At 40.7% G+C, this 17,895-nt stretch overlaps 1 protein-coding gene across 9 annotated transcripts in view; it reads right to left on the minus strand.

Annotated features, from left to right (window-relative positions):
* Pkhd1 (PKHD1 ciliary IPT domain containing fibrocystin/polyductin) overlaps window positions 1-17,895 on the minus strand; it is a 453,258-nt gene that overhangs the window by 390,050 nt on the left and 45,313 nt on the right. For all 9 annotated transcript variants that reach the window (XM_060369714.1, XM_060369715.1, XM_060369713.1 and 6 more), the window contains 3 exons: window positions 17,204-17,479; window positions 9,476-9,606; window positions 7,104-7,239 (listed from right to left, as the gene is read on the minus strand). In XM_060369714.1, the coding sequence (XP_060225697.1) occupies window positions 7,104-7,239; window positions 9,476-9,606; window positions 17,204-17,479 (543 nt within the window). The remainder of the gene's footprint in view (window positions 1-7,103; window positions 7,240-9,475; window positions 9,607-17,203; window positions 17,480-17,895) is intronic.

Here is a 17,895-nt window from a genome sequence, read left to right on the forward strand (position 1 = left end):
GTTGCCCTCCCTCCACTTGGAGTCCTGTCTAGTTAGAGGGTACCTTCTTCATTCTCCATGACCCCTATTACTAGGAGTATCAACTAGAGTCACCCACGTTTCCTCCCAGAAGCCTACCCTGTCACAGAGATGCCCTGGCTCACAGTTTCTTTTCTCTCTGCAGGCCCTCTGTCCTCCCATCCCTGCCCATGCTCTCACCAGGTCTGATCACCACCTTCATTTCTCTCTGTGCTCCCTCTCTTACCTTGTTCCCTCTCTTCAACCACTTGTGCTGTCTATTCTATTTCCCCTTCTGAGTGAGATTTAAGCTTCTGGGACTCACAGCCAAACATTGTGCGAAGCATAGGGAGAAGTAAGGGAAAGGATACAAGCACCTGGAGGGGACAAGATTGTCACAAGAAGACCAACAGAGCCAACTAACCAGGGACCAGAGGGTCTTCTGGAGACTGAAGCACCCAAACATGGACCACACATGGACTGAACCTAGACCCCCTACACAGATGGGCAGCTTTGGGCTTCACATGGCTCTTCTATAAGAGGAGCAGGACTCCATTGCCTGCTTTCTGATTACTTCCCTCTGGCAGGGCTGCTTCACCAGCCCACAGGGGAAGAGGAAGCAATCACTCGTGATGTAACTTGATGAGCCGGGTTGGTGAGGGTTGCTCTCTTTTCTGAGAAATAGGGAAGAGGGAGAAGAGGTAGGGAGGGTGGGAACAGGAGGAGAAGGATGTAAAGTGAATAATAAAAAAGTAAAGTTTAAGAACAAAAGGAAGAGAGAGACAGACAGAGAGGTCAAGGACACCACAAAAAAAAAAAAAAAAAAAAAAAAACCTACAAAATCAACTAACCTGGATCCATAGGGGATCACAGTGAATGAACCACCAACCAGAGAGCATGCATGGGACCAACCTAGGTCCTCTACACATATGTAACAGATGTAGCTTGGTTTTCATGTGGGACCTCTAACAGCAGGAGCAGGGGCTGTCTCTGACTCTGTTGTCTGCCTTTGGATCGCTTTCCCCTAACTGGACCACTTCGTGTAGCCTCAATAGAAGAAGTGGGCCCATTCCTAGTTGATATGCCCATGTGGGTTGATATCCATGGGAGGTCTCCCCTTTGATAGGGAGGACTGAGAGGAGAGGAAGTAAGGAAAGTTCCAACAGTGATTTAAATAAACAAATTCATTGGGGGGGAATTAAAAAATAAAACCTATATCTCCAGGATATGATACCAACAGCTCTTTACCTACAGTGCACCTTTGTACCATCACCCCATTGGATCCTCCCACTGGGTTCTCATTTGCTTCATGATCCTGCGATAAAAACGCTGACCAAAATCAACTTTGGGAGGAAAGGGTTTCTTGGGCTTATTGTTACAGTCCATCATCAAGGGAAGCTAAGGCAGGAACTCCTAAGACAGGAACCTGGAACAGGAATGGAAACTGAGACCGTGGAACACTGTTGATTCGTTTGCTCTCCCTGGCTCTTTCCTTTTTTATATACCCCAGGCCCATCCTAGGGAAGCCACCATCCACAGGAAGCTGAGCCATGCTGTATCAATATTCTATCAAGAAAATGCCTCGCAGGTGACTAGAGAGATGGCCCAGTGGTTAAGAGCAACTGGTACTCTTACAGAGGTCCTGAGTCTGGTTCTCAGTCCCTATATGGTGGTTCACAATTATCCATAACTCCAATTCCAGAAAATCTGATACCTGTTCCTGATATGTGTGGTACCCATACATACATGCAGGCAAAATACTCACACATAAAATAAACGTATCTAAGTAAAAATGTTAAGGAAAATAAAGTCTCTCACAAATACACCCAGAGGGCAATCTAATCTGGGCAATTCTTCACCTGAAGTTCCATATTCATGGTAATCTTAGAATTGTATCGAGTACACAGCTGAAGCTAATTGCTATCCACTGTCCTGATGAAATGCACTAGGCATTTTGAAACTGAGGAGACCTCAGCCATCAAGGTGTCAGAGCTAAGCCGTGGACAAAGTAAGCCTTGCTCTCCAGTCTCTGCTTTGTATTTCAAAGGCCTTTTGGTATGATCAACAACTCTGCTGAAAAGTTGTATATATCATAAACACTGTACATCAACTCTTTCTGCCTTAAATATGTATTAAGTCTGTGACCAGGATACCACAATGGACACAGAGACAGACCTTACCCTCAAGGAATTGTCAAGGGTAGTCAAAGAGCTGAGAAAATCATGTCATTAGGGGCAGGTGGGATGGTTCCATGGATAAATGCACTTGTCACCAAAGCAGATGACCAGCATGTGATCCCTGGAATCCACATGGTAGAAGGAGAAAACTGACTCTCATAAGTTGTTCTCTGAGCTACACACGCATGCACACACACACCTAGAACCCCTGCTTGGATGTAGCCCAAGGCAGCTCAGTATCCAAGTGGGTTCCCTAGTAAGGGGAACAGGAACTGTCTCTGACATGTACTCAATGGCTGGCTCTTTGACCTCCCCCCACCCCTGAGAGAGAAGCAGCCTTGCTAGGCCACAGAGGAGGACATTGCAGCCTGATAAGCTAGGGTCAGATGGAAGGGGAGGAGGATCTCCCCTATCAGTGGACTTAGAGAGGGGCAGGGAGGAGATGAGGGAGGAAGGGTGGGATTGGGAGGGCATGAGGGAGGGGGCTACAGCTGAGATACAAAGTAAATAAACTGTAACTAATAAAAAATAAAAATTTATTTAAAAAAATAATAATAATGTCAAAATTTCCCCATATACTTGTAGGAAAAATTAATTAGGTATCCTGAGACAGCATATAATCACACATATCACACACACATACACACTCTCTCTCTTTCTCTCTCTCTCTTCAGATCCTTCCTCACTGCCCCATCCTCCTTACTTCTTCCTGTGTTCCCAACCTCCTACTTTGAAATCCAGTGCCTTCAACAGATTTCAAAGAGGACCAAGAAAATTTTGATGATGTAACACCAGTAAAAAACAAGCTTATTTGGATGATACTTCGGCAAGTTTTTCAGGATAGTTGAGCAACAAAAGCAAATTATGAATGGAAATGCCTTAGTGAAAATCATTCCTTTATAAGTGAATTTTTTAAATCATGGGTAAATAACTTTAATATATATATATATATATATATATATATATATATATATAGCTACCCTTTGGAATCCATGGAGGACTAGTCTTGGGGCACGCCTATCCCATGAGACCAAACTCCAAGTCAAGGATGTTCAAGTCTTTTGTATAAAATGAAGTATCTGTATGGAACCTACACACATCTTCACATATACTGTAAGTAGTCTTTATATTGTTTATAATGTCCTATATAATGTAAGTGCTATAAATTAGTTGTGACATTATTTAGAAAAAAATACTTGTACATGTTCAGTTCAGACATAATTTTTAAAAATATTTTTAACTCATAGTAGGTTGAATCCACATACGCAGAATCTTGGAAACTAAAGAGTCGGTGTGTTTTAAATTAAATTTGTCCCGAAGCTGCTTCCATACTTTGAGACCAAAAGCAAACTACGACCTAAGAAAGAAACTGACATCCTAAATTATGAGTGTGTTTGTGTAACAACCAGCTGAATTTCATCAATCACCAAATTAGCTTCAGCCAGTCACAGGCAGCTAAACAATCCAGTCATGATCAAAAGTGAGATACATTGTCCTGTGATCGATCAAGCTTTTCCTGAACCTCTTTTTATTTTCTGTCTACAAATGTTGTCAGCCCATATCAGAGTGACTGCTGAAAAAACAATTCATGAGTTTGTCAAATTTATATATATATATTTGTTTTTATTTTTCTTTATTAATTACACTTTACTCAGTTTGTATCCCCCCCGCGTGGTTCCCTCCCTCCTCCCATCCCAATCCCTCCCTTCCTCACCCTCTGCATGCATGCCCCTCCCCAAGTCCACTGATAGGAGGACTTCTTTTCCTTCCTTCTGATCCTAGTCAATTAGGTCTCATCAGGAGTGGCTGCCTTGTCTTCTTCTCTGGCCTGGTAATGCTGCTTCCCCCTCAGGGGGAGGTAATTAAAGAGCAGGCCAATCAGTTCATGTCAGAGACAGTCCCTGTTCCTATTACAATGGAACCCACTTGGATACTGAACTGCCATGGGCTACATCTGTGCAGGGGTCTTAGTTTATCTCCATGCATGGTCCTTGGTTGGAATAGCAGTCTCAGGAAAGACCCCTGTGCTCAGATTTTTTTGGTTCTGTTGCTGTCCTTATGGAGTTCCTGTCCTCTCCAGATCTTACTATTTCCCACTTCTTTCCTAAGATTCCCTGCTCTCTACCCAAAGGTTGCCCATACGTCTCAGCATCTACATTGATAGTCTGCAGGGCAGAGCCTTTCAGAGGTCCTCTGTGTCAGGCTCTTGACTTGTTCCTTGTTTTTTATTGCTGAGTAATATTCCATTCTGTAGATATACCACAATTTGTGCATCCATTCTTCCACTGAGGGGCATTTGGGCTGTTTCCAGCTTCTGGCTATTACAAATAAGGCTGCTACAAACATGGCTGGGCAAATGTCCTTATTGTGTACTTAAGAATCTTTTGGATATATGCCTAGGTGTGGTATAGCTGGATCTTGAGGAAGCACCAGATTGCTTTCCAGAGTGGTTGTACAAGATTACATTCCCACCAGCAGTGGAGGAGGCTCCCCTTTCTCCACAGCCTCTCCAGCATGTGTTGTCTCTTGAGTTTTTGATCTTTAGCCATTCTGATGGGTGTAAGGTGAAATGTTAGGGTTGTTTTGATTGCATTTCCCTGATGGCTAATGAGGTTGAGCATTTCTTTAAGTGTTTCTCTGCCATTTGATATTCCTCTGCAGAGAATTCTCTGTTTAGCTCTGTACCCCATTTTTTAATTGGATTACTTGATTTTTTTGCTGTTTAACTTCTATAGTTCTTTATATATACTGGATATTAGCCCTCTGTCAGATATAGGGTTGGTGAAGATCTTTTCCCAATCTGTAGTCTGTCATTTTGTTCTGAGGACAGTATCCTTTGCTTTACAGAAGCTTTTCAGTTTCATGAGGTCCCATTTATTGATTGTTGCTCTTAGAGCCTGTGCTGTTGGTGTTCTGTTCAGGAAGTTGTCTAGTGTCTAGTTTAATGTTGAGGTCTTTGATCTACTTAGATTTTAGTTTTATGCAGGGTGATAAGTATGGATCTATTTGCATTTTTCTACATGTAGACTTCCAGTTAGACCAGCACCATTTGTTGAAAATGGCCATCTTACCAAAAGCAATCTACAGATTCAATGGAATTCCCATCAAATTACCAACACAATTCTTTACAGACCTTGAAAGAAAAAATCTCATCTTCATAAAGAACAACAAGAAACCCAGAATTGCTAAAACAATTCTCTACAGTAAAAGATCTTCTGGAGGTATCTCCATCCCTGACCTCAAGCTGTACTATAGAGCAACAATACTAAAAACTGCATGGTACTGGCATAGAAACAGACTGGTGGATCAATGGAATCGAAGAGAAGACCCTGCCATAAATCTACACATTTATGGACACCTGATTTTTTACAAAGATGCCAAATCCATTCAATGGAAAAAAGACAGCATCTTCAACAAATGGAGTTTGTCAAATTTTTAACAAGTGCTTGAGTTGTTACTCATTCATAGTCAACATTTCTGACTACAAAAGCCACATTTATGTTCCTAGACATCGCAATTGCCCTAGCCCTCTTCCTGCATCTTGACTTCACAATCACCAGCAACATCTACTGGATGGAGCTATCCAGCAGCCCAGTGTAAAAAAGGCTGTCCCACTGTGCAGCCACACTGTGGGGCTCCTACTGCATGTTCTTTAATCTGCCCACAGGCAGATCCAAAAGCAAGTGTAAACTCTGAAATGACGCCTTGCACGGTATGTATCAATATCACAAATTTCAGGACTTGGCAGCTCTCAGGCTGATTCTAGATGTTCTCAGGACATGGTGAATTTGTTATTATCATTAGAGGTAGGATATTTTATTAGAAGAAAAAATCACGGAAACATGACGGTCACATGAGTTATCACCCACTCCTTTTCTACCTCACTGGAAAGAATCTGTACCATTTGCTAATGTTAGACACTTTGGTCACTAGATGCAGAAAATTCTTCCGTGCTATCTGGACTGAATAATATTGAGAAGTTAAAGGGTACATCACTCCATTTGTGTACTCTTGAGCTTTGGGAAATGAAAACAGTACCAGAAAAACTGAGTTCAAATTTTTTTTCAGTAGGAAATATGATGATCTTTTTTTTAATAATAAATCATAAACTCTAGCATTCAATTAACCAGAAAAAGCCATTGCCAACTACCATACCTAGTCTATATTAGAATAACGTAATAAAAAATCGTTATAATTCTATTCCAGCATATCATGTGAATTCCAAATAAACGTAAAACTATTTCATGTGCAAAATGCTTCTAATATTCTTTTTGAACAAAGTAAATCTCAAAAAACAAGAATCTCTGGGCACTCAGAGTACCTGTTCCATAACTCTATTAAACTGCCACAATAGAACCTACAACTAAAACCTATATTCAACTGTAAGGCGCTGAGTGCTTGGGACCTATAGACTATTAGTGTTTAAATCTCAGCTCCATCACTTGCTAAAAATGCTTAGGTTAGTCACTTACACTCTATTCCTTAGTTTCCTTGTCTGTGAACTGAAGCCACAAATTACTGCTAAGGACTGAAATCTATTGTGAATGTATACATGGGCGGTAGCAGCAAAATACAGTTGCTCAATAAATATTTATCAAATACTCGTTCATTTTCATGAGGGAATAGCCCCATTTTCACAGAAATCAGATGTAAGGTTAATTTTTGACAGGTAGCCTGAAAATTTTTTCTTCTGTTATACAATGGGGTGAATTTGGTCTGTATGCCTGTGATCCTAACACATAGAAGAGTAAATCAAGGATTGTTCAAGGTCACTATTAAATAGAGATCCAGGGTAACTGGACTAAATAGTGAGATCCTATCTAAGATAAATAAATAAAATAGTAAATCAAATTCCACAGTCCATTAATTGACTTCTAATAGGATCAAAGGTCTGAAGTGAAAATGGGCTTAAAGTAACACATATCTTACCTGCTATGCTGCTTCTTTTTCTGCTCAAAGACACAATCACTGGATTTAACGACGCGACATAAGTAAATGCTCTGTGAAGTACTGCAGAGTGGTCTCCAGTGATCACAGACACATTCACGGTGTATCCATCATTTCCCTGAAAACCAATTTTAGAATTCAAATCTTCTTTATTATTTATCTTTTATATTAATCACAGGTTGTTTACTTTGTATCCCAGCCATAGCCCCATCTCTCATTCCCTCCCAACCCCACCCTCCCTCCCTCATCTCCTCCCATGCCCCTCTCCAAGTCCACTGATAGGGAAGGTCCTCCTCCCCTTCCATCTGACCCTAGCTTATCAGGTCTCTTCAGGACTGGCTGCAATGTCCTCTTCTGTGGCCTAGTAAGGCTGTTCCTCCCTTGGGGAGGGAGAGGGGAGGTCAAAGAGCCAGCCATTGGGTTCATGTCAAAAATAGTCCGTTTCTGACTAGGGCACCCACTTGGATACTGAGCTACCATGGGCTACATACAAGCAGGGGTTCTAGGTTATATCCATGCATGGTCCTTGGTTGGAGAAACATAAAAGACCCTGGTGCCCAGATATATTTGGTCCTTGTGGAGCTCCTGTCCCAGTAAAATTCAAATCTTGTTTGGACCTGAGAGTAAAGGAAAACTCTAAGCAGAATCAATCTGAAAGTTGCTGATCATGGAATATATTTTGAATATACTCCCTCAGCTCCTGCAGACAGTCAAGAATTTAGACAAATGCAGTATTTAAGAGTATTAATTGTGCCCTAAAAAGTAAGAGTGATGTGCACTTAACACAGTAATTGTTTCTGGGCAGTAAGGTACTTTCAGTATTTTTTATATCTAGCTAAACTATCCATCATATGTGAGAGTAGTTTCAGATGTGGAAATACTCAGAAATTTTCCTCATGTGCTGTCTTTGTAAGGTTTTTTTGTCTGACAGATTAAATAATAAAATAAAGAGACATCACTCTTCACCCTCAAGGCTCCAGAAATATGGAGGAAAGTGCTGTGGAAAGAATGTAAGAGCCAAAGGATGAGGAGGTATGCTATGAAATGCTGTCTTCTAAGCATGATATGATCGTCACATTCATGAATTCACTGAAGCTTCAGTTACCTAAACAAAACACATATGAGACAGAGGCCATCCACACTCCAGCATAGATGTGGGAAGTCATTCAGAAGGACTCTATCCTGACTGAGGACCTACTGGCAATTCATGGCTGCTGGAAAATTCTTCTGTGGTGTAGCCACTGGTAAGTTTCTCATGCCCTACTAAATAAGCATCCCCACCTTATGCTCATTCAAGAAACCCTAAGGGGTAGAATTTAGAAAGAAATTCAGGGGAAGTAGAACAGAGCCAAGGGAATATAGTAGTGGGTAAGCATCATCAAAATACATTATATCCATGTATGGAAAAAGTCAAATAATTTTTAAGTCTAAAGAGAGAAAATATGAACTCTAGGATACAGTGAATTTACTAGTAACAGAAAACACGGAACTGACAAAAAAAAATATATCTACAGAATAAATCCCAGAGATATACAGCCTAAATCAAACCAAGACACAGAGCTTCAGTTAAAAAAGTGAGGGCATAAGGAAATTCACTTAAAACATGGTAGGCTTTTATTATAAGAGGGGAATCAAAGAATTGTAATATACAGGACCCCTAGTGGAGGGAGGGGCACACCAAACCGCCCACAAAAACTTTAGCCCAAAATATACCCTGCCTACTAGATGTGCAAGTATAAAGATACAGCAGGGATGGAGGGAATGTCCAACCAATGCCTGACCCAACCTGAGACCACTCCCCTCCATGGGAGAAAGCCAACCGGATACTATTAATGATACTTTGCTATGCTTCCAGATGGGAGCCCAGCATAGCTATCCTCTGAAAGGCTCCATCCAGTAATGACCGAACAGATGCTGAGCTCTACAGCCAAACATTGGAACATTGGGCAGAGTGCAGGGAGGGAAAGAGTGAGGGGAAGGAGAGAAGGACCCACAAGGGACAGAAGCTCCACAAGAAACCCAACAGAGCTAACTAACCGGGCCGGGAGATTAGCCTGAGAAAAAATAAATTCCACCATCTGGGGCCAAACTTAAAGCAAGCTTTATTAAGTATTAAATACTAACCAAAAGATGGACTTTGGTCAGGACCACTCCAGAATTTACCAGCTGAGTGGCCCAGAAACACATGTTGCAGGGTTTATAAAGAAAAATCCATAGGCAACCCTACTTCCAGATGAGGCGTTTGTTATATTCCAAGAACTACAACTCCTAGCATCCCAGAAGTCACCTGGTCCTTAGGTAGGTGGGGCTTACAGGTTAATATAGGATATTACATTAGTAAAGAGTCTTCTTACCCTGGGTGGGACTTTGCATTGAATTTGTTGTGAATTACTTCTAATGCTGTCAATGATACATGACTGAGTTCCAAATAACACCAGGCTAACATCTTCCAAACTGGAGCCTCGGATGGTGACCCACAGTCCTCCTGTAATGAAAGCAACATTTTCAAATGCATGTAGCCACATAGGCAGAAAAATAGTTACTTACAGGAAAAATTAAAATGAAATTGAAACAGTAGACTCTTGAGTCAAAATGCAAGGCAGTGCTCAAACTGCAGGAAAAGACTGAATTGAAATGTAGAAATTATCACACATAAATGAAGAAATGGTGAGTACAGGGCAGAAAGAGTAGTGAGGTATTCTGTAGACCTTTATGAACAAAATGTAAGGATATATAGAGACAGGAGTCAAAGAAGCACGTATTATCTGAAAACATGTTCTGCCCTAGATTCTAAATTCATTCTGCCCAGTCCTGGAAACATAGTCTTTCCCAAGAAACAGTGAGTGAAAGCGTGATGGTAGAAAGAGCAATGAACCCAGAGCAAAGACCTCGAGCTCTGCTGCTACCTGAGGCAGCTCATTTTTAGCATTAGCCTCAAGGTCACCCCTCCTGATTTTCCTCATTATTAAATCCAACAAATTAAAAGTGTTTCCAACAGGGGAAATAGAAGGAGGAAAAGTAGAAAAAAGAACATGATTTTTCTTTCAATAAAGATGCAACACCTATAAATAAACTTAACAGAAAAACATTGAAAGAAAATTTAAAATACTGCTGAAGGCCTTAATAGATTGTATTAAGACTGAAATAAAAAACATAAATAGGTAAAAAGAATAAGTATTGTAATTTCTCTGAATTAAACATAAAAAGCATAGAAATGGTTCCAATAAGGCAATGTGAATTTTTATATAAATTAGACAAGAAGATTCTCAAGTTCATTGAAAAGTGAACAGGAAAAAAAAAAGTCTCATCAGGACTGCCTCCAGTGGACTGGTAAGGCTGCTCCCCCGTCAGGTGGAGGTGAGCAAAGAGCCAGCCCCTGAGTTCATGTCAGAGACAGCCTCTGTTCCTATTACTGGGGAACCCTCTTGGACACTGAGCTACATCTGTGCAGGGGTTCTAGGTTATCTCCATGCATGGTCCTTGGTTGGAGTATCACTCTCACAGAAGACCCCTGTACCTAGAGTTTTTTTGTTCTGTTGTTCTCCTTGTGGAGCTCCTGTCCCCTCCAGGTGATGGAAGGGGAGGACGAACTCCCCTACCATTGGACTACGGAGGGGCATAGGAGAAGAAGAGGGAGGGAGGGTAGGATTGGGAGGGGGAAAGGGAGAGGGCTACAACTGGGATACAAAGTGAATAATAAGTTGACTTTCAGTTGCATGTACAGCCATGTATGCATAACGGTCGGGCTACAGATGCTGAAACAAAATCCCTGTGTTAGTCCAGATTGCAGTAAGTTTTCCAAAGACCCCTTGTTTTCGCAGAATCCCACAACCCCTCTTTGCCTTGGCAGTTTTTAGAACAGCATACACATCTTTGTCGTCATTAGACTTAGATAGAACATTTGAACTCCCTTCAACTTGGCAAGAAGAAGAGCCTGGAGTCCAGTGATTTGTTTTTAGGGTGGTGTTTGGGGAATGACAAAGTCTTTCAGAATCATTCAGGGTATTAAAAAGAGAACTGGGGAGTGGCTGAGATGGTTTGTGTACTTGTGAGAGGATGTGATGGGAGAGATTAGAGGAAGAAAATGGTTTTTTAGACACCACTTACAGATTTGTAAACATTCTCAGCACCACTGCAGGTTTAAAATAAAAATGATAAAACAAAAACAAAACAAAAAAAAAGAGTAAAGAGGAATTCTGAGGACACTAAAAAAAAAAAAAAACTTAAAAAAAATCAAACACAATAAAAAAATCAGCACATGTTCAGATGGAGCAGGCAGAACGGGCTACACAGAAAGCAGCTCTGATAAGCAAGTCTACAGGACAAGATGAAAATGTGGCTTCACTCCAGCCACATGAGAAAAGATAAGATCTGAATTTGGGGCTCCCATCTTTCATCCAAAGCAAAGTAGAAATAAAATAATATTTGGACATAAAGAGAGTAAATGGAAAAAGAATCAAAGAAAACACAGAGGAATTTTATTTTCACATCATTTCAGAGATGAAAAGCCCACTCTGAGAATTTTACAATCTCTAAAGCTATAAACACACTTTATTACAGAAAAGTGCTTGTGAATTATAAAAAATATATAAATTAGATAATTACACTTAAAATATTTAGAAGTTCTTAAAATCAAGAATAAAGAACAATAATCAAATTTGGAAAGAAAGACTGAGATGAACAAACATCACAGAAAGGAAACTAATAAATGCCTCCTAAAATATGTTCTATTTTTCCTTTATTAGATGTTAAACATCAAAACGCTGCAAAAAATATATTAGTAAGCTACAGGTAAGATGTAGGCAATGGATATCATATGGGAAAAAATTATACAAGCCTTAAAGAGTATTTTTATACTTACTTATCAATGTTCTATTTTATTTTCCAAATGTGAGAGTGTGTGTATGTGTGTGTGTGGTGTCTGTCTATATGAGTGTTTTCACATGTGTGACTACACATGTTTATGTGTGTGGACACACATACATGTATGTGCACAGGCGTATGGACACCAGAGGCTGATATCAGAAATCATCATCCACAGCTCTTTCACCTCATTCGCTAAAGGAAGTCCACCCAGTAAAATTCAGAGCTCACTGATGTGGGTAACTTCACTAGCTAGTTTACTCAAGGAATGCAGTCTGTGCCTTCAGATTGGATTTACATATAGAACACATGTTCACTGGTATTTAAATGGGCTTTCTGGGATCCAGTCTCTGTATAGCAAGCATTTTAATCACCGAGAAGTTTTCCAGTACTATTTATCATTTTTTTTCTTTTTTTTTTTTGGTTTTTTGAGACAGGTTTTCTCTGTATAGCCTTGGCTGTCCTGAACTTGCTTTGTAGACAAGGTTGGCCTCGAACTCACAGTGACCTGCCTTCCTCTGCCTCCCTGAGTGCTGGGATTAATGACAAGCACCGCCACACCCGGCTATTTATCAAAGTGTATATAATCTCTGAGCCAGATATCCACTTTTAATTAGCTATGCTACTAGTATTTTCCCAAATATGTAAAATGGTAACTGCATATCCAAATAAAAGGTTGAAGTTGCCATTGTAACAGCAGTATGATATTGACAGAAAAGCAGACGGGTACGCCAGTAGAATAGAATAGAGGACCCAAAAGTAAGCTCTCACAGCTGTAGGCATCTGATTCTTGATAAAGATGCTAATGATAACACCCATTGGGAAAAGAATTTAAAAGTGGTGTTGGGGAAATGACATCTTCACATAAATAAGAATGAGACTCCTCCATTCCTCTCATGCCCCATGCCCATCTTTATGTTTGTCCTACACATTTACCATCACTCACCTAAGAACATAGTCTTTACTTATTTATCTACATACTTACTTACTTATTCTATCCCTACCATTAATTATGTCTATCCCTGTGTTTTACCTGGTACAAAAACCAAATCAAAATAGATAAAGGCATTAATGTACGACCTAACAGTGTGAAAAAAAAGAAAGAAAAACTTAGGAAAAATACTAAAGGAAACATACTAAAGAAAAACATAGGAAAACACTCCATATATAAGTATTTAACAATTAATGAAAAAGAGACCATGAGTTTAAAAGAGAGCAAAGAAGGTATATGAGAGGGTTTGAAAGAGGAAAAAGAAGGGGCAAAGATGTTATTAGCTTATAATCTCAAAAATAAGAGAAATGATAAAAAAATATGTGTAAGCATAATGATGACTTTCTAAACAGGATTCAAAAAGCTCAAGAAACCATAGTGAGAATAGAGAAAGAATTGCATCAAATTAAAAGGCTCCATAGCAAAAAGGAAAACAATAGAAAGACAGGGTACAAATGGAATAAAAGATGACAAAGAAGTAACACCCAAAAATACATAAAGAATTCAAAATATCACAAAAAAAGAAAGAATGCAAATGTTAAATGGACACATGAACTAACAGACAATAATAGAAATAGCCAAGAAGCACATGAAAAATATGTTCAAGATCTTCGACTGTGAGTTAGATGCAAATCAAAAGCACACTGAGATTCCCTCCAGCTACAGTAACACCTGGATGTTTCCAAACAAGCCAAGCTGATTCTGAGTCAAGACGCCATGATATTCTTCTGTGTTTTGTTCTCTTCCACAAGATCTCCCTCGGGCTTTCTCCTTCACTTCACCCTGGCCTCTATTCTCCAGTGCCATTTATGTCAATCCTCCAGCGAATGCTAATGGGCATCCTATCTCAATAAAGTCCTCCTTTCCTCTTCATGCCCTACCCTTATTATTTTTGTTCTACATCCTTATGACCCATCATCTATCCAAGAGCACACATTTATCTTTATTTACCATACCACAGCACTGAGAATTTCTGATGCATAGTGAGAGCTAAATAATTATCCTGATCATGATTTTGTCAATGGCAGTTGTGAGAAATTACAGAGGTAGTGAGACTCGGCCATTCGCATTTGAAAATGTGCGCTTCACGAGAGCCAGTGCCCAAGAGAAGACAGCTCTGTCTTAGCCCAAAAGTGAACTAACCAGTCTGTAAGAAAGACTAAGACTATCCTCAAAAATTTTTATTGAAGAATCTTGCGGAAAGGGTAAGTGGTGACTTTGAATATTACAGACCTCATTTTTATATTTATTCATTCCGTGCTCTGCTTCTTATTAAATTCCTTTTTGACAGGCCTAGCCTAGTTCTCTTTAAATCCCCATAGCAAGGTTTCACAAACTAGACTATTCATAGAGACATCCTAAGGATTCTGATAAAACACAGGTTGATTCAGGGGGTCTAGAAGACTCTGCCCTTCTAACAAGCTCCCAGGTGATACAGATACTACTTGCCCAGAGCCACACTTGAAATACTAAGTTCATCATCACCCCACATCGTGCTGTGCAGAGGCTACAATGAGCATTGATGCCGTCTAGTTGACTGAGCAGGAAATGATTTCATTGGGAAAGTCTAAATGCAATAACAAGGAAAGCAACACCAAGAGTCTCTCCCAGATCCTACTGCCTTAGTCTTCATAAAGGTCACTTTGTGTGCATGTGAAATCATCCCAGAGTCTCACGCCTTTGGCTAAAATGTGAAAAGATGACGCATGATTCTCCAAGCCCTTCAAAGCTCTTCACCATTTATTGCTGCTACATTACCTGACGGGGGCATTCATAACATTCCAGTTCCCCAGTCTCATTCTTTGCACTGAAAGTGCTTCATTCCAGCCTTGCATCCTGTGAACACTGCCAATCCCAGACAAACTGGAGCAGTGAGTTGCCTATCTGTGAAAATCACTCTACGTGGCTGATTATGTCACCTGCTTGCCTGAAAGATGTCTACCATCAAGTAGTATGGCTGTGAAAGTAACTCTGAAAGATCAAACCTCTAATAAATCTAGTCAGAAGGCTGCAATAAGCCCTACCCTCCAGGCAATAATTCACTGAATAATGAAGAATATGGTCTCTCACTCTGAGCGAAACACATCTCCTTGTTCCTTCCTATCACCACTGCAAGGAGCTTGCTCTTCTGTGCAGAGATGAGAAAGGGTGGGCCGCCTGACTCATTCACCCAAGGCAAAACAGAATCAGAATCAAACTTGTCCTTTGAGCAATGACTCTGGCTACAACGGATCTCTTTAAATTGTATTCTGAGCTTCAGGCTTTGAGCCACCAGAATCCACAACGACAAAATCCAGATTATTAAGATCCAGCTATACCACTCCTAGGCATATATCAAAATATGCTCAAGTACACAACAAGGACATTTGCTCAACCATGTTCGTAGCAGCTTTATTCGTAATAGCAAGAACCTGGAAACAACCCTGATGCCCTTCAACTGAGAAATGAATACAGAAATTGTGATACATTTACACAATGGGATACTACTCAGCAATTAAAAACAATGAAATTATGAAATTTGCAGGCAAATGGTAGGATCTAGAAAAGATCATCCAGAGTAAGGTATCCCAGAAGCAGAAAGACACACATGGTATATACTCACTTATAAGTGGATATTATACATATAATATAGAATAAACATACTAAAATCTGTACACCTAAAGAAGTTAAGCAAGAAGGAGGACCCTGGGTAAAATATTCAATCCTCACTCAGAAAGGCAAATGGGACAGACATTGGAAGAGGGAGAAAACAGGGAACAGGACAGGAGCTTAACACAGAGGTCCTCTGAAAGACTTTACCCAGCAGGATATCAAAGCAGATGCTGAGGCTCATAACCAAACTTTGGGCAGAGTGCAGGGAATCTTACGAAAGAAGGGAGAGATAGAAAGACCTGAAGGTGACAGGAGCTCCACAAGGAGAGCAACACAAACCAAAATATCTGGGCCTAGGGGTCTTTTCTGTGACTGATTCTCCAACCAAGGACCATGCATGGATATAATCTAGAACCCCTGCACAGATGTAGCCCATGGCACCTCAGTGTCCAAGTGGGTTTCCTAGTAAGGGGAACAGGGACTGTCTCTGACATGAACTCAGTAGCTGGCTCTTTCTTTGATCACCTCCCCATGAGGGGGGAGCAGCCTTACCAGGCCACAGAGAAAGACAATGCAGCCAGTCCTGATGAGACTTGATAGGCTAGGGTCAGATGGAAGGGGAGGAGGACCTCCCCTATCAGTGGACTTGGAGAGGGGCCTGGGAGGAGATGAGGGAGGGAGGGTGGGATTGGGAGGGAATGGGGGAAGGGGCTACAGCTGGGATACAAAGTAAATAAACTGTAATTCATATAAAAAAGAAAAAACTACTAAGAAAGTAACTTCCAAAATAAAAGAAGAAAGAAAATGAACTGTGCATTAAATTCTACAGTTAATACATTAGCAAACATGAGCCTGAGTATTTCTGAGCCTGTTATAGTCTAGCTGTGATTTTTCTTAACTAGTGTTATTCTTCAGAAAGTAACAAGATTTGGAAATCTTTGACATGGACATAAGATCCAATCCATGGATCCGATATCACTAAATGTCACTGTCGTCTGTCCTTGGCTGTGAAAACAGCGGTTGTGTTTGCATGCTAGCCAAGTATCCAAGAGTACCGAAGAGGCTTGTGGGGAGGAAATTATGTACAAAGTTCCTAGCCGTGGGCATGATCTCGAACTACATTTGACAAATGCTGTTACTTTCAAATGTGTGTTGCCATCTGTTGAATCATTTACTCTCACAGAAAGCTAGGTAAGTTACAGATGAAGCATTGGGAGGCCACTTAAAGGCAAGGCAACAGAGGACGGAGAACTTGTGAGCAATGACAGCCTAGAACTCAGTTTTGTACTTGATCTCCTTCTCCTTTCTTTGGAAGCCTCAGGCAAGTCACCTTTCACCTAGAAGTAGCATTGTCACTAAGGGTTTGAGGGTTTGAGTGTTTAGGATGAATGACTATCCAAGTGACTCATGTTCCAATTACACATGATATCGCTAGCCAAATTCTAGTCTTGATGTGCCAAGAACATTCATTTCAGGGCTCAAGTGTTCTTTATTGGAAGAAATGCTTAGGAAACAAAGAGCTGTCAATCACAAAACATGTGAAATTGATCATGGTACAGGCCTAGCTTTCTGCAGATAAACAGGAACTCTAGCTTCTTCGGAGGGGAGGTACACAGTGTGGTCCCACCCATATTACCAATCTCTGCAGCTACAGAAGGTTCCACCGCATCCAGCCTGGGTTCCACGTGCAGGAAGAGGCCTTCTCCACTGGCATTAACAGCGAGGCCCGAAGGTCTCACCAGCATCAAGATCCGGTGTGCTCCAACTGGTAGCAGCTCCGTCTCACAGGCCACGTTTGTTTCATTTGAGAAAATAACTTCACAACTTGCTTGGTTCACCATAACCTGTAAGAACTGGGGGTCTCTAGGGAAACCAGCTCCAGTAAAATAAACCAGTAGGTGGACATCGCTACCTGAAAGGTAGTGGGGAGAAAATGTCAAGCCCAAAATCGGTGCAAACACTCCATTTAAGAGACCTCACTCCAACACCAAATGCTTGCTCTCTTTCAGCTTCCCCTCCCCAAACTGAAGGAATCTATAGCTGACTCAGGCAGCAGCATTTGTTATTCTGATAGATAATCCCCACCTTCAATTTCCTCAAACTAGCAGTGAAATGCCATAACTTAATAAAATAGTCAATAATAATATAGAGGAAGTTCAAAATGAAGGAAATTAATAACCACATACATATTCCAAATAAGAAACAATATCTGGGATGGAGAAAAAAACTCAGCGGTTAAGAGCACTGGCTGTTCTTCCAGAGGGCCCAGGTTCAATTTCCAGCACCCACACGGCATCTCACAACAGTCCATAAGTCCTGAACTCCTGG

Source organism: Meriones unguiculatus, chromosome 16, assembly GCF_030254825.1.
Source record: "Meriones unguiculatus strain TT.TT164.6M chromosome 16, Bangor_MerUng_6.1, whole genome shotgun sequence".
NCBI lineage: Eukaryota > Metazoa > Chordata > Mammalia > Rodentia > Muridae > Meriones > Meriones unguiculatus.